The 21,975-nt window shown below is 47.9% G+C and overlaps 10 protein-coding genes across 10 annotated transcripts; 4 read left to right on the top strand and 6 right to left on the bottom strand.

The window, feature by feature from the left end:
• Window positions 1-248: 248 nt before the first annotated feature.
• On the bottom strand, window positions 249-1,877 carry LY89DRAFT_668724 (uncharacterized protein; the record flags this gene model as incomplete). Its single annotated transcript, XM_018213051.1, has 3 exons — window positions 249-766; window positions 821-1,487; window positions 1,572-1,877. The coding sequence occupies 3 exons, from the start codon at window positions 1,875-1,877 to the stop codon at window positions 249-251; spliced, it is 1,491 nt and encodes a 496-aa protein (XP_018071751.1).
• Window positions 1,878-2,619: 742 nt separating this feature from the next.
• LY89DRAFT_684453 (uncharacterized protein) lies at window positions 2,620-4,302 on the top strand. Its single transcript, XM_018214880.1, has 2 exons — window positions 2,620-3,465; window positions 3,513-4,302. Exons 1-2 carry the CDS (start codon window positions 2,931-2,933, stop codon window positions 4,238-4,240), a joined length of 1,263 nt encoding a protein of 420 aa, XP_018071750.1. The 5' UTR covers window positions 2,620-2,930; the 3' UTR covers window positions 4,241-4,302.
• A 126-nt stretch (window positions 4,303-4,428) lies between these two features.
• Window positions 4,429-5,646, top strand: LY89DRAFT_644864 (uncharacterized protein). Its single transcript, XM_018211848.1, has 4 exons — window positions 4,429-4,827; window positions 4,876-5,006; window positions 5,091-5,213; window positions 5,263-5,646. The coding sequence occupies exons 1-4, from the start codon at window positions 4,691-4,693 to the stop codon at window positions 5,403-5,405; spliced, it is 534 nt and encodes a 177-aa protein (XP_018071749.1). The 5' UTR covers window positions 4,429-4,690; the 3' UTR covers window positions 5,406-5,646.
• Window positions 5,647-5,831: 185 nt separating this feature from the next.
• Window positions 5,832-6,743, bottom strand: LY89DRAFT_554607 (uncharacterized protein; the record flags this gene model as incomplete). Its single annotated transcript, XM_018208350.1, has 1 exon — window positions 5,832-6,743. A coding segment is annotated over one exon (912 nt), but the record flags the coding sequence as incomplete, so codon positions are not given.
• An 863-nt stretch (window positions 6,744-7,606) lies between these two features.
• LY89DRAFT_615473 (PQ-loop-domain-containing protein) lies at window positions 7,607-9,243 on the bottom strand. Its single transcript, XM_018210728.1, has 3 exons — window positions 8,949-9,243; window positions 8,721-8,886; window positions 7,607-8,673 (listed from the first exon to the last, which is right to left on the bottom strand). The coding sequence occupies exons 1-3, from the start codon at window positions 9,005-9,007 to the stop codon at window positions 7,804-7,806; spliced, it is 1,095 nt and encodes a 364-aa protein (XP_018071747.1). The 5' UTR covers window positions 9,008-9,243; the 3' UTR covers window positions 7,607-7,803.
• Window positions 9,244-9,399: 156 nt separating this feature from the next.
• LY89DRAFT_706987 (feruloyl esterase-like protein B precursor) lies at window positions 9,400-11,934 on the bottom strand (the record flags this gene model as incomplete). Its single annotated transcript, XM_018217567.1, has 4 exons — window positions 9,400-9,948; window positions 9,998-11,094; window positions 11,255-11,356; window positions 11,889-11,934. 4 exons carry the CDS (start codon window positions 11,932-11,934, stop codon window positions 9,622-9,624), a joined length of 1,572 nt encoding a protein of 523 aa, XP_018071746.1. The 3' UTR covers window positions 9,400-9,621.
• A 16-nt stretch (window positions 11,935-11,950) lies between these two features.
• LY89DRAFT_52681 (uncharacterized protein) lies at window positions 11,951-13,669 on the top strand. The gene is made up of 3 exons (XM_018208085.1): window positions 11,951-12,084; window positions 12,198-12,220; window positions 12,308-13,669. The coding sequence occupies exons 1-3, from the start codon at window positions 12,042-12,044 to the stop codon at window positions 13,385-13,387; spliced, it is 1,146 nt and encodes a 381-aa protein (XP_018071745.1). The 5' UTR covers window positions 11,951-12,041; the 3' UTR covers window positions 13,388-13,669.
• Window positions 13,670-14,947: 1,278 nt separating this feature from the next.
• On the bottom strand, window positions 14,948-16,591 carry LY89DRAFT_584699 (uncharacterized protein; the record flags this gene model as incomplete). Its single annotated transcript, XM_018209280.1, has 2 exons — window positions 14,948-15,197; window positions 15,249-16,591. The coding sequence occupies 2 exons, from the start codon at window positions 16,589-16,591 to the stop codon at window positions 14,948-14,950; spliced, it is 1,593 nt and encodes a 530-aa protein (XP_018071744.1).
• A 453-nt stretch (window positions 16,592-17,044) lies between these two features.
• Window positions 17,045-19,015, top strand: LY89DRAFT_684449 (uncharacterized protein). The gene has a single exon (XM_018214879.1). It carries the CDS (start codon window positions 17,415-17,417, stop codon window positions 18,873-18,875), a length of 1,461 nt encoding a protein of 486 aa, XP_018071743.1. The 5' UTR covers window positions 17,045-17,414; the 3' UTR covers window positions 18,876-19,015.
• Window positions 19,016-19,198: 183 nt separating this feature from the next.
• Window positions 19,199-21,148, bottom strand: LY89DRAFT_781601 (uncharacterized protein; the record flags this gene model as incomplete). The annotated part of the gene is made up of 1 exon (XM_018222496.1): window positions 19,199-21,148. The coding sequence occupies one exon, from the start codon at window positions 21,146-21,148 to the stop codon at window positions 19,199-19,201; it is 1,950 nt and encodes a 649-aa protein (XP_018071742.1).
• Between the last annotated feature and the right edge of the window lie 827 nt (window positions 21,149-21,975).

Raw genomic sequence — 21,975 nt, 5'->3', positions numbered from 1 at the left:
AAGAAAACTCTTACCATCTGCGAGGGTCACGTGGCAGTCCATTTATCCATAAAGGCTCGTCCGAGGAAATGCGTGTAGGCATTGGAGTACACCGGAATGGATAATAAGGTGGTTTATTACAATCTTTATCGCTAGCACTGAATTTCACAGGTTCCGTACCAGACCAGAGTGATGCGATAGCTTTGTTGACAGGATGTCGTTCAGAGTCAGAGATCGAAAACAAACATTCACGTTCCAAGCTCCGAAAGCTAGGAGTCTGTCAGCAGGATCCACGAGCCGATATCACCTCTATAAGCAAAAGGACTACGATCACCAAGGACCTCGTCTTCACAAGTCTCACTTCCATCATCCCAACGGATACGGCGCGGGAATCTATTGACTTGACCTTGGCTTATTGGACACCGGCCGTTCTTCGCGACTTGATCTCCTGGTTGGTAAGATGAAATTTCCTTGATGAAGTCCCCTTTCCGAACGTTATACAGAAGTTCGGAGACCGTAAGGGAGACCGTAAGGTAGTCAGGGGAATGTCTGTACGGTGCGAGATTTTGCTGAAATGTCGAGGGCGAGTCAATCAGTGCCCAGTCCAAGGTTTTATTGCTGTTTGCGGCAACTCGCTGACCAGAAGCATGGACGACATATCTAATACCTTCTTTATTGAGCTGATCAACGAGTCGCAACAGACGACGTTCTTCTTCAACTCGGACATCGGTCTTCTCACCAGTCATCCGTTCCAGAAATTCCCTCGTCGCGTCTGTATCTCTAGGCGCTGGATATAAGACCTTGATTGGTGTCTGGGGTCAGTCTCCATTGAGACCAATACCATTATAGTCATTGAGGGCGCGACGAGCTCGACTTCCGTTCCGGACAAGGTCGTATGTTGTGAGAATATATTTGCCATATCGACCGTCTGGCATTTGAATTCCCACCCAGCCTCCAAGAGCGCCCGATGTGGAAGGCTTGTGCTCAGCCTGAAGTCCAATGGATACACCGTTCCGAGGCTTTTCTGTGAGATTTCCTGGTGGACCTCGACGGTGGGGATCCGGAAAGAAGTCGTTCTTGTGAGTAATCTGTGAAGGCGTGGCTCTCTCTACCTGCCCTGGGAGAAACTCTAGATGCAGTACAACATCTGAATGCTCGTTGGATCTAAGATCCGCAGCTATTGCAGCTTCAATTTTCAACCAGTCTTGTTGAGAGTTTGGCTTGCAGAAGATGATTATAGTGGACTTCTTCTCATGTTCCTCACAGCCCCGACGCCCACGCATGTGATATGCAATCGATGTCCAGATCTTTGGAATATGCTCTCGGACGGCTTTCACAACCTTTGGCTGTATATCGATGATAGTTGCCATCAGTGACTGGTCATCGGGTATGCAGTACGGTTCATGGTTATAAAGGCGTTCCACGTTGGACAATTCGACATGGACTTCTTCTTTCGGTACACCAGCCGATATCACAAGTTGCTCTACTTCTAACGCCGCGGATTTGAACTATTCAACTGTTAAGAAATGTTCGTAAGAGCATATGTTCGAGCAAAGACAATGGCTGGCGAGATGGGTACAGAAGTTACTCACGTGTGTAGTATCATTGCCGATACAACTGATATCCCAAGTATCTTTCCCATTGCCATAGTGTCCTATCTGGTATTTCCAATAGATACTAATCCCCCGCCATGGGATGTTGTATTTGTCTAGTATTGCCACGATCTTCTTGTCGATTTCTTGCCACTGGGGATAGCTCTTCGAACAGCAAAAAGTTCGGAAAGGCGAAGGGCATGGTAGTCCTTGAGCTACAGCACGAAATCGATCTTTGCCGGCATTATATGATTCGAGTGTGCAACAGCCCGTCTTTGTGGACTGTCTGCATATTATGGAAGGCATAGTGGAAGTATGTTTTCAGTGAGAGTTGCAATTTTTGAGTGGAAAAGAAATGAGGAAATATATTTTGACGCTCTTATGTTAAGGTATACAAGATGATCTGTGACTCGAACATAGTGTTAAAATGCTATTCAACAGTACTAAAATTGTTAGCGTATTGTTCGCTAGAGCATTTGAGTTAGATATTGAGCTAAGAGCTGGTAAGGGAAGCGAAAAGGGGTTGGGACCCAAACTTTCCCAGCGACCATACCCGCAATAGCGCGGCCTAAATCTGTGACTCTTTGTAGGATGAAGACACATTGACAGATGAACGAAAACTGTTTCTTCGATGAATCAGACCAAGTTGTGACAGCACTCGCATCGAGACCATAATTCTGCCGTGACATGCGGCGAAGGCTTTCAGAAATGCAGCTATAGGGAAGTCCTGACTGCTTTAATTCAGATGATTAAACCGCACATGCATGAAACAAGGAAGCAATTGCTACAGACAAACGCAAGAGAGCAGAGCAAGCCCTTCAGTGGAGCGCCGTGTAAGAGCAGACTAGTACATAGCAACAGCTCCAAGCAGATGGTTCAAAATACGGTGCGGTGAGTGAAAGGACAACGACTACGGTCAATGTTCGAACACGATCGAGAACACACTGGCGATTGTCGTGCAAAATCCGGGACATTGACAGTCACGTGCAGCGTTCGACAAATCAAAGACCTCGGCACTGCAAGTGGCATCAAAAACAAATTATCTCACCGCACATTGATTACAACTCCAGCAAAGCACATATGTAGGTGGTCGTGTGAGTATTCTTTCAAGGCTGGTCTCTCATCTGAATAACGATCAATATTCCTTTATTCCCGGTTCACCCCTCCACGTCGGCGATAAGCTCATTGATGAGAAATCCCGACGTCTTGGGTTTCTACCCCACCATTACATAGCAAGCGCTTTTTCCTCCTAGATCATCATCAAGTCTTCATGTTTTGCCAGATTTTCACTTCATAACAGAAATCTGCAAGCAGGCTGCAGTTCCCCTACAGGTCCTCAACAAATACGACGCAGCAATTATGACCCCGCAACCTGACCTTCCAGATCCTGCACATCACGACGTCGACTCGATGTTGAGCAGGAAATTTGGACGTGAGGTTGCCAATTACTTCTCTGGCAGCCCTCTGAATAGAGTATCCTTTCTCCGCGCAGACCACGCCTTCATCTCGAAAGCTCTCGTCCATCCCAGCACGTCCTTCCTCCTCTTCAACGATCTCGCACCCCTCGCTCACGATATGACGAAATTAGCATATGCGACTCATGAAGAGATTAAACCTTTGATTGGCGAGAATCCATTCGAGAAGACAGAAGAGCAAATGATCAAGGAGTATAATTCTACAATCACACTGCCCTTGGTTCTTTTCCTCGGTCTGGACGAACGGAAGAAGGAAGGATTCGAGCATGGAATATATAAGGGCATACCGTACTTTGCAGTCGATGTTACACCCAAGGGAACGATTGAAAAGCAAGCGAATAGCGTTGTTGAAGCTATGAAGGCGAAGGGTTTGAAATTCGTTGAGGGACGAATGCATATGTCATTGAATGCCCCAGAAGGTAGTGTACCGTCGAGATTGTTCAAGAGATCTGACTAACTTCTGCAGCTGCTATATATGCTCAGGCCCGCGCTCTACTCGACTGGAATGCTCGAAATCCATTCTGCGGAGGATGTGGACAACCTACATTATCAGTCAACGCTGGAACGAAGAGAGTTTGCCCACCAACAGACTTCGCCGAGTTGCCAACAGCACAAGCAGGAGCTACAACTGTTTCCACGACGCCAAGAGAACGGGCATCGTGTGCCACAAGACGAGGCGTTTCCAATTTGTCCTTCCCGCGAACAGATCCTACTGTAATCATGGCAGTTGTTAGCCACGATGGCAAACGAGTACTGCTTGGACGACAGAAGCGGTGGCCAGACTACTGGTACAGCACACTGGCTGGTTTCTGCGAACCAGCAGAGTCGGTAGAAGAGGCTGTACGAAGAGAAGTCTGGGAAGAATCAGGAGTGCTGCTTGGTCGTGTAGTGATTCACTCGACGCAACCATGGCCATATCCAGCGAATTTGATGATTGGAGCAATTGGACAGGCATTGCCGGACGGAGAGAAGATTCACCTCGAACACGATCCGGAGCTACAAGATGCGAAATGGGTAGAAATGGACGATATTCGAGAAGCTTTGCTACACGGTACAAGTGGTCTGGGAGAGCCTCCATCGGAAGGATATAAAGAGGGAGGGCTGAGACTCCCACCCAAGACGGCTATTGCCAATCAGCTGCTCGCAGCTGTTACTGGGGGTTTTCTGGATATCACCGAGCAATCCAAGATTTGATGTAGATTATGGTAAACATCAGGTTCTAGATAGAATATAGTAGATATTTAGACTACACTGGCACTCGTAAAGTCAAACGCAGTGCAGTGTCTCATGACGTGGCGATGGAAGTGGTCGTCTTTTCATCACACCACTGTATCTCAGCATTTCATTTCCTCCTCTCAGCAGGTTCAGCTCAACACAGCTGCCGCAAACATCTCCCGTCAAAGTATCCCAAAGCCCCGAATTTTTTCCTTAGTCGCACCCCCCTACATCATCCCACGTCTCGGTCCGCCCGGCTCGCTTTCTCAAGATCCACCAAAAAGCCCGTCAACTATCCTCAGATCAATGTATATATACTTCAGAAAATGCGCTCTTTTCCTGCATCCATATTACCTTGAAAACTTCATAGCTTTTATCTGCTTTTCAATTCCAAAACCATAGAATTTTCTCTGAAAAAATAATCTCACAATGCCAGGGGCAACCCACGGAACTACCTCCCCAACAATCATTTCACAATTCGACAAAGATATAAGAGATGTACACTTAATCTATGACTACGACGCCAAAGACAAGAATGAGCTCCCCGAAAAGTGGAGATATGAGATGTATTTTGCCTTTCCATTCACAAGATATCAAATGACTAAAATCATCAGCTGGTTCTTCTCACCAACCCGTATCGTCTACGCGATCCACGGTGGTCCCATGGCCGGAAGGATCAATTACCAGACTGCAAGTTACCAGTGTATAAGGCCAGGAGAATTATGGCAGTGCAATTGGCTTGAAGGTTTGTCCCACGGCCCCTTTCGCTCTCTTCACTTAAGCGAGGAGACATGGATGAAGCGAAGACGCTGATACAGAGAACCTACAGAGACGGGAACGATCTGTTCATTGGTATACGACATTCCCAATAAGAAGGTCTCGACATTACTTGGGTTCAGCGAGGGACATTGGGAGCATCCTAAAGAGGCGCATGGTGATAAGCGGAATCCTGGTATGTGCTTGTCCTTGTCTTGGCAGGATATTGAGTTGACTATGGACAGAGGATTTTGAGCGATGGAGAGGATTGGCGAAGATTGGGAAGCAGACTGATAGATTTTTGTTGAATGAACAAGCAGATATCTTGGAGTCGTTCAGAGGGAAAGGGGATTTGGTGCCGATTGGTGGGGATGAGGAGACAATTTGAGGTTCGGTAGCCAATTTGTTCTAGAATCATAGCCTTTCCAGCTGTTGTCTACTCGCTTCTTGCAAGAGTTGAAGAGCTCGAGACTCTCTGATCAATTGGCGCTGGATGAAAGGCCCATTAAACGTTAAGAAAGCAAGTGTTCTCGTCATTCATGTGGTTGTGGGAGCATTCTACTCCGACCTTTATGTTATATATGACATCTTCTTTGGAAAATCAGATGCTAGTACAAACACCAAAGCTCACCAGTGTAACACAAATAACCTCTCCCACTATCCTAACCCTCGATCAAGGCCATAACCCTTCTTGAAACAGCTCACCATTTCCGTTCGCCAGCAACATACTCAACTCATCCTCAGGTCCCGGTGCCACATTCGTAGTACTCCACCACGGCTGCACTATATCCCCATCGGTCCACGACACGTTGGGATCTTTGCTCATAAAAATCGTGTGTCGCTTCACTGCCGCATTATAAGAGAAACTACTCGCCGCAACACCAGCGAAATACCCAGCTCGCAATAAGACCTCGAGATCAATCATAGCTTGCTGATCCCAACTAAGTTGCCGTAGAGCCTCGCGGTCTTCACCTTTCAGCAGATCGTACTTCGTCACCACGGTAATGCCATGGTCTGTTAAGGCTTGTGCTCGAATTCTTTCGACCTCGCCGATATCGCCAGACGTGACGTACATGATTTTGTAGCCGCGAGTAGAGGCGATTTGAAGATATGTTCCTGCTTGAAGATCGTACGAGCCGAAATTTCCCATAGCGTCGCCTTCTGTGCGCAGGTGGCATGCAAAGTAGCTCACACTACTATCAGAAAAGATAGCACCTCTTGACAGCGAAATGTTGAGTGAGTGTTGCGTCTTAAGCTGAGTCAAGACTTTAACTGCTATTTGGCGAATTGGAGAAGGTGCCTGGTACATTCGACCAAAGGTGGCGACAATTGCCGGGGTATCGGCCTGTATTGGCCACTCGAGGAATGCATCGTGTATTTCAAGTAGCGCAGGTTGGGCGGGAGAAAACACCACATTGGAGCTAATCAAGAAATTGTCGAATAAACTACGCCAGAGGCTGGCGTGAGCTGTAGTATAGTCATGGTGGACTTCCGAATCGAGAGATTTCGGTGACAATTCGGTACTGGTCAAGGCCCAATCCTGGCCTTCTAGGTCATTGATATCGTCGTATATCTTCATTTGTGGACAGACAATAGCCATGTTTGCTTTGAATTTTGACCGATCGAACAAGTGTGAGAAGTCCCTCAGATCGTTCGTCAACCAGTCTCCAAGCGCGCAAGGGTTTCGAGGCACCATTCTTGGGATGACATATGCAGATGCTGTATTAAGAGTGGAGTCAGCGCCAATGTGAGAAGAAGGGTGTACATCACATACCCCCAGCTTCGATAGCAAACCGAAGTGAATTCTGAAAAACGTTTCGAACGTTTGAAAGGCCACCAGCTGCATTCTGCGCCATCGTTATCACAAGGCCGTCTTGCCATACTGTGCGAGCACAAAGCTCCTGGAGAGCACGAGGATCAAGGTCACCATCGATGTCTTCAAGCTCTGGACCAGTCGCTTGATTTTGCTGAGGATCAGATAAGGGCGTTGGAGGAGGTGGTGCTGGTGCTACTACTGTAACCGTTGTGACGGTATAATTGGGATTCATCCCAGTTGAGTTGCTCGGATTTTTACCATCGATGACTTGTCGTTGCACGAAGAGCTCCACAATCGGTATCAATAGAAGGAGGGAAAATATGCCAATAAGAAGAAGCAATGACACCGAGATGGTAATTTCTCTTCGCAGGAACGATGGTTGTTTTCGTGGCTCCCCAGTTTCGAAGCCGACCGACTCTCTGCTATTGCGCGCACTATGTTCTTCCTCATCATCTTCGTGGTGTATGAAGGAAGTGGTCCCAACAGCGCAATCTATCTCGAAACTTTGCTTGAGTGGAGAACTGGCTTGGTGGTCTTTCAGTGGGATATCATCCTCGACATCGTCGGTCGGAGGAACTACACTGTAACTGGACATTGGAAATTCTGAATACAGGTGAATAACGGGACGGTAGAGAAGGCAGGTCAACACAGGGAGAGCCTAGACTACCTAGAATAGGTTTATGCTGGAAAAGAGGAAGGAATGGATGAGCGGGACGATAAGCCAACATTCTTCAAGACAAAAACGCGAGGAATGCATCGCGCGAACTGTATATGGCTGCTCCTGAAAGGCAGAATTCGATATAGTTCAACCATATGCTATTAGAGCTGAGAGCACTGCACCACCAGCTATGAATAGTTACCATGAAATGCCAAAATTTTCCTCTCCATTTTCCCAACCAGACTCCAAGATGCAATATGTTCAACTCACCTTCTATACATACATAGCCAAACTTCGCGCTAATATCCTTCTTCACTGATATCCTGAATCTCCTCTCTCGAGCAAGGGCCGCTGATCTCTTCCATTCCCATTGGAAGCCGCATGACCATTCTCGATAGCACTCTCTTCCTCAACTTCTCCCTCTTCTCTGTACAAGAAGAACTGCACGAAAATGGCAGCATCCAAGAACAAAGTACCCAGACTACCAGCCAGCCAAGAAGCATTAACAGCAATATATCTACCATAGATACCTGATGCCTCTCCAGGGTGGCACTTTCCATGCTTACCATGACAATGAGGCTCATAAGCAAAGATACTCAAAACATAAGTTAAATTCCCAAGCACTGCAAACAAAAAGAACAGAAGGCTTATGCCTTCTGTACTCTTACGTCTGTAGTTCAGAAGAAGTTGAGGGATGCGAGATCCGAGGTAGAGCACGGCGCAGAAGTATCCAAAGATTTGACCCCACAGATTAAAAGAGAGGACATCATCGCTCGAGGAAGGGTCCTTGGAATGATGCTGTCCACCTTGAGAGCGGTTGCTGACGTACCACCCTAGAATACCAGCTGCACAAACCATCAGGACAGCAACGAGGTTAAAAAGCGTGGCTTGAAGACGGGTAGTGGGCTTTTGGTTTGCAATTGCGGGAGGATCGGAGGCTCTCGGTGCATCCAAAAGAGGCATGGCTGGAGAAAGGTGGCTTGCTGAGATCGCGGAGTCACGACGTTCCCGTTCGATACTTGGTGAGAGGAGGCCAGTCCGTTCGTTGGCTTCGCCGACGTTGGATGACTGTTGAGCAGGTTTGGGTGGGATGACCTCGTCGTGCCATGTGAATCCACGGTAGTAGAAACATTGACATAGCAATACTATATCAGCAATTGTGTAGTATACGGCTAAAATAATCTATACTCTATTAGCATGAGTGTTCAATTGAGACTATATTCTCATACCATGGTCGGAAGAACTCCTTGGAGCACGGCGCCAAGAATATTGAAAACATCGCCAGCAAGCCAGACAATGATGAATTGTAATGACAGTCCATCTGCAGAGCCCCTCCGGAAATTCTCAACAATTTGAGGAGAGAAAACGACGACCCAACAAGCAATAGAAATGGATCTGTCCCCAAGTCAGAAATGAACAGTTTGTATAACGGACATGACTCGTGAATTGTAACATACCCGCAAATACCGCTGATGGCTGTGATATCTAGATTGAGATTCTGAGATGGTGGAACCATTGCGTCTCAATGTCTTACTCGAGTGTGACCTCGATTGGAAGCTGGGGTAGCACAAGGTCGGAGAAGAAAATATGAAACTTTTCCCCGCAAAGTCGTGATGACGATGTCTCTCCCTCTTCCAAACAACCAACAACGCAAATCCTTCTCTAATGAATGTCCACAGATGTCCCAAACACCTCCAATGGTTCCACAAAATAAACAATCCGAAATATGTCGTGTTGTTCAAGATGAAAAAGTCGAAGGAGAAAAACTTGATGCGATGTTTCGGGTCCGAGGTTGAGGGCGAGATTTTCGCATCAGGTGACCGGTATTCGCCACAATGAGCACTAATGATTCAGTACCCGCCACTTTGATGTCCACCATGAATAGTGTAAGTTGGAGAGAACAATATTCATTTATGGTTTCTCATACTATTTCGCTTCCGAACTTCCAGCAATTTGTTACATTCCAATTTTTGCACAGAAACCCCACACAAAAGTTAATCAAAATTACTTGTTTGGTAGGACTTTACTCAAGTATATGTACTGAGTTGATGATGACACCCAAGAACCTGTCAATTTAAGTTCGACAGGAATGAAACCATCTTATGAGAGGCTCTCCAACATAGGAGATATCTACTTGCAATAAAAGCTTTCCCTAGAATTCACATCGCCAGTTCCATCATAATACTGCTTCTGTGGATATGGGCAGAGGGGTCTGCTAAATGTCACGCTACGAGTGTAAGAAATACTCGTAGCATTTAGAACATCTGGAGCTGTTCCATTTTCAACCCACTGGCGAAGAGCAGCGAAAGTGGTATCTGGATATGCACCGCTTCCTCCAAAACAATGAGCTATACCTGGTGCAAAGAAGAGACGGTAGTAATCGTGGACAGAGGGGTCAAGGGAAGTGACGGAATCATAGTAATGCTTCGAGCCCATCGGTGGTATAACCTCATCCGCCTGTATACCATTAGTATCAAAGTCTTTGTAGCAAAACAATAAAACTTACCAATCCATGGTAAGTGATCATCTTCCCTCCTTTGTCTCGGAACTCGCGAATATCAGGGTCTGCTGTTCCGATCATAGAATGATATTCCTGAACCGAGGCGTGGAATATGTGATCAACGTCTGCATGAGACATAGTGGACAAGTCCGCAGACGAGTTCTTGAGAATGAATAGCTTGATCCAGTCTTCAGACAGGATGAAAGGAGATCGAGTACACGTCTCATTCGTACATGAAGTGCCAGCAATTCCCCTTGCTCCCGTCAAGACGGCATCTTGACTCATCCCGTACCAAAGCGACGAGTTGTCCACGCTGCGAGGCCCATTCCATGATACTTCTACAACGGTTGTAGCGACAGAAGATATTTTCAAAGGCCCTCCAGTATCGCGACAATCGATGACCTTCCCAATCATAGTTTTTGGGTCGAACGTACAAAGGCTGGGATCCGTTATCACTCCATCAAGTACGCCGTCATTTCCGTCACATTCTTGGACAGCTGCGGCTGTGAGAGCATCAAGCTCGCATGGAAAAGGGTATTTGCCAAGTTGGTCCATGAAGAAGGTTGGCCAGTAATCTGAAATACCGAATTCGCTCCAATTGATTGCTGGAGCTGCAGCTGCGACACCGTCGTACGCGTCAGGATAGCGTTGAGCAAGCATGAGTCCCTGCCGGCCTCCTTGAGAGCATCCATGCCAATAGGAGTATACAGGGGATTGGCCGTAGAATTCTTGAATGATTGCTTTTCCAATGAGAGCTGCATCATTGAGAGACACTGATGCAAGATTTTGGAGGAGATACAAATTGACATTGCCAGGGCTTAAAAGTGCCCAGGTCCTGGGGTCTCGAGAACTTAGTCCAGCGTCAGTGGAGACTGCCGCATAGCCTTCGCCGACCGCAGCAGTCATTCCGACGAATGACAATTCGAAAAGTCCAGCAGAATATCCTCCACCACCAATACCTTGCATTCGTCCATTCCAGTGATCGCTAGGCATCCAGATCTGAACGTGGACGATGTCATTCTCTCCTGGATGGGTGTAGGAGACTGTGATATTGCAAAAGGCGACGTCCGTCACATTTACTGCCCCATTGTTCATGTAGTATCCTGTCAGGGAGTTAGTACTTGAAAGATTTCATGGCTGATTAGGCAGCTCTGAGGACTGAAAACTGTCTCGCAAGTGTGGAATCTTCTCCCAGGCGATGGGTCCTGGGACAGCTGCCAGCTCCCAGCTTTCAGCCCTAACAGCATAACACCGGAACTTTACCTAAAGGAATATGAGCAGAATAATTGCTGACAAGAGTGGCTTCCAATGACAAGAACTTGGCGCCGTGGACAGTTGGAGTTTTAAATGTGTTCGCAGAACATACTGTGGACGAAACGGTGCCAGCAGATGACGTCTTCGTGAAATCGAATACAGGAGGCAGAAGAGGATCCCAGAGATAAAGGAAGATGCAAGCGATGAAAAGCCTAACAAGGAATATATAAATGGCCTTAAGGCTTGAAGCGATTCGAGAACGACGAAGCATAGCTGGAGTAGGCATTGCGAGAGATGGGATGAGAAGAAAGGCAAGTGAAGCAGCAGACAGGTTTGTTTCTCAGCTCATGCTGATGTGGACGTCCTTAGAACGAAAATACAGAAGCTCCATAGTTCGCGCGTTGAATGGATGATTTGGAGCGGAGCGGAGCGGAGAAGAGAGTTTCCTGGTCTTAAATCCTTCTTTACGCGTATAGCCTATATTAGGACTAGCGTAATTCACCAGTCTTCCCCGTCGGAGATACTCCTTGACCACAACGTCAAATCCACCAGATTTCGGATTGTGTGTAGGACAATTCTCTCCGGAGCAGAAGCTGTATCTAATGATACTTAAAACCCTTTCGAGGGAGAGAGGAAGCCTCACGTGACGGTGACACCAACAGCAAATGAGGCGCAGGTATTGGTTTCATGTCGACCTCGACTTGGATTCAACAGTATCGCAATCACATTCGATTTGTGATCACAGAAGGGGCTTGTATCTCACGTCGATGACCTGAAACATTCAACACCGTTCCAGATGCATCGTCGAAGCCACCGGAAGTCTAGGAACGGGTGCAGAGGTAAGCAAGCTCTAAGTCATCGGCTACTCATATCTTGACGAGTCCTTGGCTGCTCTCAGCCACATACTTCCCTCCAGAAATTTACTTTTCAAGGCGCTGACAACGAACTACAGAATGCAAACGCCGTCATATCAAGGTTAGGACTGCCGACTCTCCTTAAATTCAACACCGTCCCGATGACTTTCGCTCCCAAGTTCCACGTCTTTCAACTGACAGGTCTCAGTGTGACGAAAACCGCCCCAACTGCACTAATTGTCAAACAGCCCAGCTCTGTTGTTCCTACTCTACCAAGACTCCAGACCATGGTAATTTCATCCCGTTCGACAACTCGCACAAATCTTCCTCCAGTCCAACCTCTACCAACACCTCACAACCTCTACTCGTACCTGGTCCCTACGTTAATCTTCTCCATCTTGAACTGTTCAATCATGTCGCCAACGACGAGGACGCTTTCATCATCACTGATGCAACCACACGTACCCAGCGTCCTCGAATCTTGAAACTTGCATTCACATGGCCCTTCCTCTTGTATGAGTTACTGGCATGTTCCTCGATGCACTGTTCTCTCACTCATCCCGACATCTCCAAACATCAAATGTATCGCGACGAAGCTTCAAGATTGCAAGCCGAAGGACTGACATCATTTAACGACACCGTCAAGGAGATCACCGACGATAATGTGATTCCTGCATTCTTGTTTTCTGGGATTCTCGGCCTTCATTCTTTCAGTGATGTTTTCTCGATGCCAGGACAGGATCTGGATGCATTTCTGGATAGATTGGTGCATAGTATACGGTTGCTCCGTGGAGTTCAAACAGTCTTGAGTGGGAAGTGGGAGTTGATCCTCAAATCAGACATTGGGCCTTTGGTGCAACCTGGTGAACCCCTCTTCGATACCGATGATGTTGTTCTTGGACTCGAAAAGCTAAGAGGAAGACTTTCGGATCTCTGGGGTGTCGATACGACGCAGGTACAGGTCTGTGACAAAGCCATGGATCAGATGTGTTGGGTGTACAGGTCTAATCTAGGTACGTCCATCCCAGATGGACGTGCAAGTCCAAGAATGGTCACGTCGTGGCCGGTGATGGTATCAACCGAGTTCACGGAACTCGTTGATAAGAGGAATCCGAGAGCTTTGATTGTCCTTGCTCACTTTTCTGTACTGCTGCATCGGTGTCGAAACGTGTGGGCTGTGGGAAGTGCAGGAACTACTTTGCTCAACGCTCTAGGTATATATTTAGGGTCTGAATGGGAGGACTGGTTAGCGTGGCCGAGGACTATGGTTTATGGCACTGGTGACTGATGCGTTGTCTTTCTCATCGAAGTGCGCGAAACTCAGTACTCCAACTTGTCGGTCGCCCGCTGAGGCTTCCAGATTCTCCGCACATGAGGCTGGAAAGGCACAACAACGGTATCGGTACTTGCCACTAATCAATCACCCGACATCTCCAGCATTTGTTCAAGGTTTCCCGAGCATCAAGCCCACACCAGCTGGAGCTCCGTCAACCTGACCGACATTCCACTGGGTCATTGTCGAACCTGACTCCCGACAATACAGCTCCCTCCTTGGCTCCTCGGCCCGGCAGAACTCTGGTGGTGGAATATCTCTTAATCATCGATTCTCAACTATAACGACTATGACAACATCATTCTCATCACGAAAGAGTCAACTCTGAAAGTAATTCGGAATGTCGGACGAAAAGGAGCGGAGCACATCTTACGATCCCAGCATATCAGACGACAATTTCATCTGATCTCAACCCCAATCTCTTGGCAACAGAACTCAAAACTACCACCTATAAACACCATATCACCATCAGCAAACTATCCTCTAGTCTCAGAGAGCCCTAGCCAAATGACAGCACGTTAGGTCAAACTGCCGGTACATCCACGAAACGCTCTAAGTAAGAATACCGATCGTGGTGGCTTTTCTGGCCTCTTCATTGGCTGGAGAGGTTGTTCATATAGGCCACCGTCAAACTTAGGAATGAGTGAATACAAAGACAGACACAGAGATGTTGAGGAACTGGAAAGTGAATAAACATCGGGAGAAGTGAATAGTGCCTCAAGCAAAACAACGAAGTGGGGTTTGAATAAGACCATTTGAGAGAGGCTGAAGTTCGGCTTTGGAGTTGATGATTCTGATTTTGGGAAAGTGGAGTCTGGGATCAGTGATTGCAATGTCTGACAACCGCCAACAGCGTGGAGGTGCTTTCTTGAGCATCAAGTTGCTAGGAATGTCGGACAAGACATAGAATGGGAAGAATATTGACAGGCCCACATTGTAGTCGAGGCCACCCCACCCAGTCTATGGTCGACTTCCATATTGTCTAGACGTGCATTGTCAATGTTGATGCGATCCAGGAAGGGGGGTGATATTATTCGGAGAGGGAAAGCTGCAGATGTGAAACGGTGCTTTATCGGTTCTGATGTTCTGGTTGTGGTACAGACATCGAGGTTTCCTCTACTGTTGGGGATTTGATTCTTGGAAGAGGTCAAACAGACATTGGTAAGAGCATGTTGCGCAAATGTTGGAGATGAGAAGGGAAATCAGCAGAAGATGATGTCTCGTGTACAGGACCAACATTCCAAAAGCTCCGGAGACACCAGCTTGTGATAGACATTGAACATGTGCGTAAGTCAAATGAGGATGAAAGGTGTACAAATAATCTATCATTATGCAGACCTGTGTCTTGTAGAATATACACCTCTACACAACAAATATGTAAAACAAATCTACAAGCAATCATTCTTCATGTCATCATCCATCATAAAAAGTCACCTCGCCCACTAGTAATTCGGGCACCCAGACTCTTTATCCATGCTGAACCAAGTGGTATATATACTTTTGTTGAAATACGGATTATCGAGACATCAAAACGAGATCATCGTGATTACTCGCTGAGTCTGTTCGTTCCTCCTTTCCAGCTTTGGCAAGTGGATCTTCTTTTCGCTCAGGAGGGGGTGTGATGCTCTTCTCCCATTCTTTCATGATAGTCGACATCGTACGCTGTAGATTACCTTTTATTGCGCCGGGGCTTAGCTTATCCAAGGCTGGCCATTGTATCTCATCATCTCGTTTTGATGGTGTATCGGTTTCGTTGGGCATAATTCTATTGTTGTCAGATTGGTGAAATGGTGGTAGGACGAGTTGGGTGGCATACTTGACATTGCGATCTTCTGTATTGTGACTTGAGGGTGTGGCTGGATCCGGTTCTGAAAGTGTCGTGCTTGCACTCCATCGTGGCGACTTTGGTGTAGGAGAATCCCAATTCGACCAGTCGTCATCTAGATCATCAAGGGCTGGAGCGGCCAGAGATATCGATCGAGTTTTTTTGCTTACAAGTGGTGTTTTTGATGCGGGAGTCAAAGGGTCGGCATCCGACCACAGAGAATTAGCAGTATCCAGAAGTGAGTTATTCCCAGTCAGCGAGTCCCAAGTGCGAGGCGATGATCCTCGTGGTGATTGTCCACGCTTTCCATTATTGAGCAGGTTTCCTTTACTGCTTCTTCGAGGTGTACCGGTAGCATTGGGCGCGTCCACCGCCGAACGAGTTGTTGTGCCATTCACCGCTTCGTCTCCAACCGTGGCTTGCCGCAAATCCTCCAAGAAAGTCCACATGCCAGCTTTCAGATCTTCGGCAATCTGTTTCGCACCATGAGTCATACCACTCTGGTAAGAGTGTCTATGATTGGCACGACTGGAAGATACTCTTGTAATGCCTTGGCTAGTATCTGGCATGGTCGTACTTTTACTCAGACCATGGTGCTCAAACGAGGACTCGTGTACAGGCGAGAAAGGACGAGGCTCTTTGAAGTTCGCTCGTTCTGGTGATAGGAGACTTAGTGTCCTGGTATGTGCTCCTGAGAATTTTCTTCGTGACTCTTTTGGAATGTTGAGATTGCTGAGAAGTGCCTTCCTCCTATCCAGTTCAGCACTCTGGCGTGTCGAAGCAGTGCCATCTCCACTCTCACTTTCCGTGGCTACTGCTGAAAGAGAAACTAATGGCTCAACATGTCTGATCTCTGCCTTCTTCTTGTGTGATTCGTGGACGGCCCATTGTTTCTTCAGATGCTTGAGCTCATTCTCTGCTCTTTCTAATTCTTCCTTCAGCTCGAGAACCTTTCTTTCCTGGCTCGCGAGAGCGACAAGGAAACCGCTCGGATCATTCGGGGACGGTGTTGGTACAATTTCTGCAGGTGTGGGAGGGAAGGAGGGCACATTCGAGGAGGTAGGTGTTGGTCTCGCAGATTCGCTTGCGTTTGTGCTGGGAGCAACGGGAAAGCTCAACGAAAGTCGATTTGGTTTTCGTGGATTATAGGACAATGCCCGAGCATGATTCGTGATCGGACGAGGTGGTGGTGACATTGCAAAGCATGCTCTATTGGGAGAAGTTCCAACATGCGGACTAGGAGGCGCGGCTGGTTGCCCCGGCTCCCCCGATGTCAATATCGCATTGATTGAAGCGCGATCAATTGAAGACCTCCGACGCTGATGGCTCGCCATAGCACATATCGTTGTTTGAGAAAACTCTGATATCTCGTGGTCGATATTCGGGAAGTTGGATGTTCTTTGTGCGAGCGTGAGCATGCAAATCAGTCGACGTTTGCGTGTAGTCAGGCTTTGTTTAATGTCAACAAGACAGTAATTTGTACTCCCGAGAAAAAGCAACAGAAAAGTCCAAGAAGTCAAGCCGTAAGTGATAGTCATGTAGTCATTATATTCATGAAAGCTAAGGGAGAGGAAGAAATGAGGGATTCAGGCGTAATGTGGAGGGAAGATGGAGATGTGTACAAATTCAGGAGACTTGGAAGGTCGAGGGTCAGTGGAGCGAGATGACGCCCCATCCTTGTTCTTCATTTCGTACCTAGACAAAAAGAGCTTAGTATGGTCACATGAGTTGGCGTTCCTAGGCGTCAAGGATTTTGCGACAACAACACGTCGACCTCGAGTAAATATAAACACATACAACAAGTCTTTGACATCCATTTCAACCTTGCACTTCCTATTGCATTGCTTGCGCATTATCGTATACCTTTGGATTCAGCATCTAGTAGCTTTCTACGATTAATAAGGCCGTATCCTTATCGTGGACGCACCATACGGTGCTCACCATTGCATCGACTATTTTACCACGATATCTTCCGCTTTTATCACGGCTCCAGGCGCCATAAGATTCGGGACTCTGTACAGTCTCTCTACTTCCCTCTTCTCGACGTATCTCGAACAACGTTGCGCCTGGCAAATATCATTACCCCACATTTTACCTTCGTCTTTCATAATCTATCATTATCCCATGTCGTCCAACCGGCCATGATTCGCAGTAATCATGCCCTTTCCCTTTGTATTCGTGTGCGATATCCTCGAGACGCTCGAGCGTCTGTTCCGCGGCCAGGTACCTCTTCTTACCAAGGACTTGAATGCTCGAGTGAACTTGGAAGTCACGAAGTGGTTCAAAGGCCATCGAGCCAAGTTCGATGCCTGGGATACCAACGCAGATGCTGTCATGGCTATGCTGCGACCAGATCAGCAGCATGACAGGGTATATGGGATCACCTCAGAAAACCTTCAGCCGACCATCGCAAGAGCACTAAAGCTTTCGAAGCAGCAATACATCGATCTGCAACAATGGCACGACTCTGAAATCGTGGACCTTGCTGGTTGTGTACAACGAGTCATGCAGAAGATGAAATATGGTACAAGTTCAGAAGCCAAATCGGTGATGGTGGAAGACATCGACCAAGCATTACTTCAGATCGCTGCATTCCACCCAAGCTCTTCAGCAGAGGTTCGGGATCTGGCAAAGACGTGGGAGACGTCCGACGAACCAGAGGCTCTTGGCAAACTCTATCGGCGACTTCAAGCTAAGGAAGCAAAGTGGCTCACACGCCTTATTTTAAAGAGCTATGCCCCTGTCAAGTTCCCAGACGCACTCAGCATGGTAGCAGGCCTGACCCAACTCCCTCGGTGCATGTCGATCAATATACAGATTCCTAGCTCTGCTCCGTCTGCTGTGCGGCAGCTAGGTACAGGCGTCATCAGAGGAATTGTGTCATCAGACCCAGCTCCTCTACCAACCCCACCAATGTCATCTCCTCTGAAAAACATGGCTCAGACACCCACAATCCAAATCAATACGGCTCCTCTGGGTGTCGTTCTAGCATCATCAACATATTCTCATAGCCCTCGATCTATTATCGAGCAAAGTCCACGTCGCAGCACAACCCCTAAGTCCCCGAAGCGCTCAGCTGCTTTCGAGGTCATGCCCAGTCCGTCAAGGCGACCTGTCCTCGGCACAATCTCAGCAAACTTACCTCGAGCCTCCCCACAAAAATCCCCTCCGAACAGCAGCCCACCAGAGACGGGGCCAGCTCTTCGGATCTCAGGCCATGGGATCTGTCGCCTCGCGGACGACACTTGCAAGCTTGCTGGATGCCTATTCCTAGTTTCTCCTTGTGTGGCAAGCACGCCCTGGTTAATGGATGACATGCTTCCTCGACATGGTGCTCGGATCATTACCTCTCTACCTGCTCTCTCGCATCCCTCTTTACCTCGACATTGCCCTCTAACCGGCCGACGATATCGAAAGATAGCACTCGTCGAGTCGAATCGAGCCGAGCACACAGCCCACTTCATAAAGAGTATCGGCAAGCTAAGCTTGAAGCGAAAAGGCAGGAAGGAGTGGGTGGAAGTCTACGATTGGCGATTACTAGAATGCTTCACGAAGGTGGAGCAAGGGAGAACAGCTGGTTATGATCCTTGGAAGCGTTGCTGGATTGGGGCTGTCTAGTCTTTTTCTTTCTTATTTGCATTCGGGATTTGGTATAGCGGGATTAGGCACTTAAGGTAGCATGGGAAGGTTGGATGCATGGACAGTTATACCCTAGCATCTTCGGCGTTGGTTTGTTAGCATTTTGAATATGAAGCAAGCATTTGTTTTCCTTTCACTATCCATTATTGAGACTCCCTTTGCACCCGCATTGAGACAAAGATTTGCAAATCGTGGGAAACCCACTCAAAATCATCGCATTGTTTGCTCCATGAATCTATGGAAGACTATCTCGCTCATGAGGTACGCCGATCAGGTACTTGACTAGCTACTCTTCTGCAATTTCACTTACCACCCTTCTCCTTCTTCGCCTTAGCAGCGCCATGAGCAGCAGCCTTCTTCATAGCAACACTACCATGCTCCGTAGCTCTTTGGCCCTTCTTCAATTTCTTGAGGTCGATGGGAGGAAGCAAGCTACCGGCCTGAACGAAAACAGCCTCATTGACCTTACGTTGTTGCTCTGCACGCTTTCGCTTCGCCTCCTTCTGCTTCTCAATGCGCTTGCGCTGTTGCTCCTCGAACTCTCGTACTGCCTCCTCATACTTTCGTTGCTCCTCCCGGAGAAGTACATGATCCTCCGCAGCCGCCTTGTTCCTATCCCTAACAACGCGGTCACGCTCCCGATCAAGTTGATCCATGCTCCATCCCTCGACCGTGAGGTTCATAGTCAGGTTATCGGGTTGGTACTTGAGATCCCAGTTCTTGAACTCGAGGTCGTAGAAGGGCAAGACGTGGTAGAGTTGAGGCAGGGTCAGGGGCATGCGAGTGTTGGAGGGTACGTGCAGGAGGATGGTCAGGTTCTTAAGGGAGGTGAAGTCATCGACGCACAGGACCAACTTCTCAAGCAAGCGCCAGGTGGCACCGTGGACTGGGGCACCGTCGGCGGGAACGAGGTAGATGGGTGTGTTCAGAGGGGTGTTAGCAGGGTTACGCGGGAAGACGAGGGTAATTGTCAAGTTCTTAGTGTAGGCGAAGAGGGCTGGGTCGAGTGAGTAGATCGTGTCGATGACCGTACGTTCAGCAGGGGGGGTATAGCCGTAGTCATGATCAATGTAGCCGTTTTGTTCATCGACGTCAACGGACTTGGCAGGGTTCTCGTAGTCGGCCGGAATGTCGACTCGAATCTCAACATGATTCTTGCTCAAGAACTCCATCTGACCTTCCTCACTGAGAACGTAGAGTTCATTGATGAGGTTGTAGGTGGATGGATTGTGATCGTAAATTCTGACAATATTCTCAAAAACACGGCCACCGGAATAGGTTACCTTGGAGTTTAGGATGGCGTTACGAACTACACCAGCAGCGTAAATGATAAGATCCTTCATGGTTTTATCTCTGCGAACCGTTGAGAATTCTGTTGACTTGATACGGTTGGACACAACCTTTGGAGGAAGGCTGGGATTTGCCGGCGCCTGGGTAGATGATTGGCGGGGGTCAACTGCTTGGCTCACGGGATGGGAGTACATGATTGTCAAGCCTGAAGAGACTACTCGATCCGTGTGAGTATAGGGGGGCACAGAATACTGGACTTGAGGAGCAGAAGCACCAGGATGACCATAACCAATGCCATCTCCTGAGTGACCTTCTAATTGAGAGCCAACAGCATTGCCGTCTTGGACGCGATTATGATTATCGTCACCGAACCATCTCTGCATCAAGACCTGGACGTGGGGATGAGGGGGACGACTAAGAGCAGTCGGAACAGCGTCAAGAACGGCGAACGGGTTTCTGGGACGGTTGGGGTCGCGAGGTCCAGTTGGGATATTAGGCTCAGTAAGAAGCTTAGGCCAAGTTGGAAGCTTGGGTCCAGTCAAGATCTTAGGTTCAGTAGCGAGCTTGGGTCCAGTCAGAATCTTAGATCCAGTAGCAAGCTTAGATCTAGCTGCATTCTTAAGTCCACCAATCTTGTGCTTTGCGGCCAAGGTAGGCATACCGCTAGGGACGAAGGCAGGAGCTGCGGCAGACAACGTTGTACTCTTCTTAAGCTTGCCTAGATTTTCAGCAGAGCTTGATGACAGTCCGGATGAGGAAGCCTTTGCACGTTCTTGACATTCTTCGAGATCCTTGAAGAGCTGTTCATAACGACTCTTTCTGGGAGCTTCCTCGCTGACTGAGCCAGACTTGAGTGGGGAGGCCGAAAGGGTTATGCTTCCGGGTTTAAGATACGAGGGTGTACTCGGGCGACCACCGATAGGAGCCTCGGAGCTGGTACGACGAGGAAACTTGAAGCCCATATTGACTGATTTAATGACGAAGTATTATTCGCTGATACCAAGTATGACGGTGCAAGACTTTGGAGGTAGAGGTGACCTTAGGGAAACGTGATAGCCGGTTTCGGGGACGTTCGTGCTTTCAAATAGGGTCAAACGTTGGTATTCAATTTATCGGACGGCTCAAATGTTACTGTCCCTGTTAGAATCTTGTCGTTTTCATTCGGTCTCAAAGAATTACCTCTACTGTGAAGTGGAATAACCAGAAGTAACCACGTAACTAATTGGCTTGTGTGAAAAGAAGACCGGAGAAATGGTTCGATTCTGGAGCGCGGAAACTGGAGAATTGGACGATACTAGTACTATCAGAGTTCGTTCCTTCCGTTGTATGGTTTTGGGGGGTGTATACTTGTTGTGGCAGCGTGAAGAGGTAGATCTATCACTTCTCAATATTGGGCTCTATGAGCGACAGTCTTCCGCTTCGACTTTGAAGAACGAGGCTGTAGACACCATGACGTTAGTATCGCTGAATATCTCGAGATTATCGCGGGCTGTGAAGGGGCTCACTGTTGACGTTTACTTGCTGTGGGGAGCAGGCGCAAGTGCTTGCGCCGGGATCGCAGGTAGATCTCTTGATTGCGCGATGTGCAGAAGACGTGAATACCACGGAGAGGAAGCTTCGAAAGGGTCTTGTTGCACTTTCGACACGTGCGGAAAAGTTTGTCTTGCTGATCGAGAGATTGGGTGAAGTGGGTGAAAGGTATGGTGGAGGAGGAGGCTCGCTAAGCGAGACTAACAAGGAAGGACCGCGCAATCAGATGTTTTGGTACAGAATCAGGACTGTCCGACTG

The sequence above is a fragment of the Mollisia scopiformis genome, assembly GCF_001500285.1.
Source record: "Mollisia scopiformis unplaced genomic scaffold LY89scaffold_11, whole genome shotgun sequence".
NCBI classification, from domain to species: Eukaryota; Fungi; Ascomycota; class Leotiomycetes; order Helotiales; family Mollisiaceae; genus Mollisia; species Mollisia scopiformis.
Note: the sequence above shows the minus strand (reverse complement) of the source record. Positions and strands in the feature narration are given on the sequence as shown.

Excerpts from the sequence above, each read along its gene's own strand:
- LY89DRAFT_644864 (XM_018211848.1), top strand. The coding sequence starts at position 4,691 with ATGCCAGGGGCAACCCACGGAACTACCTCCCCAACAATCATTTCACAA. Across the intron at positions 4,828-4,875 it reads GAAAAGTGGAGATATGAGAT|CTGGTTCTTCTCACCAACCC; the intron begins GTATTTTGCCTT and ends TAAAATCATCAG. Across the intron at positions 5,214-5,262 it reads TGGTGATAAGCGGAATCCTG|AGGATTTTGAGCGATGGAGA; the intron begins GTATGTGCTTGT and ends GACTATGGACAG.
- LY89DRAFT_615473 (XM_018210728.1), bottom strand. The coding sequence starts at position 9,007 with ATGGTTCCACCATCTCAGAATCTCAATCTAGATATCACAGCCATCAGC. Across the intron at positions 8,887-8,948 it reads GCCATCAGCGGTATTTGCGG|ATCCATTTCTATTGCTTGTT; the intron begins GTATGTTACAAT and ends ACTTGGGGACAG. Across the intron at positions 8,674-8,720 it reads AAGGAGTTCTTCCGACCATG|ATTATTTTAGCCGTATACTA; the intron begins GTATGAGAATAT and ends AATAGAGTATAG.
- LY89DRAFT_684453 (XM_018214880.1), top strand. The coding sequence starts at position 2,931 with ATGACCCCGCAACCTGACCTTCCAGATCCTGCACATCACGACGTCGAC. Across the intron at positions 3,466-3,512 it reads GTCATTGAATGCCCCAGAAG|CTGCTATATATGCTCAGGCC; the intron begins GTAGTGTACCGT and ends TAACTTCTGCAG.
- LY89DRAFT_52681 (XM_018208085.1), top strand. The coding sequence starts at position 12,042 with ATGCATCGTCGAAGCCACCGGAAGTCTAGGAACGGGTGCAGAG. Across the intron at positions 12,085-12,197 it reads GTCTAGGAACGGGTGCAGAG|AATGCAAACGCCGTCATATC; the intron begins GTAAGCAAGCTC and ends AACGAACTACAG. Across the intron at positions 12,221-12,307 it reads GCAAACGCCGTCATATCAAG|TGTGACGAAAACCGCCCCAA; the intron begins GTTAGGACTGCC and ends GACAGGTCTCAG.
- LY89DRAFT_684449 (XM_018214879.1), top strand. The coding sequence starts at position 17,415 with ATGCCCTTTCCCTTTGTATTCGTGTGCGATATCCTCGAGACGCTCGAG.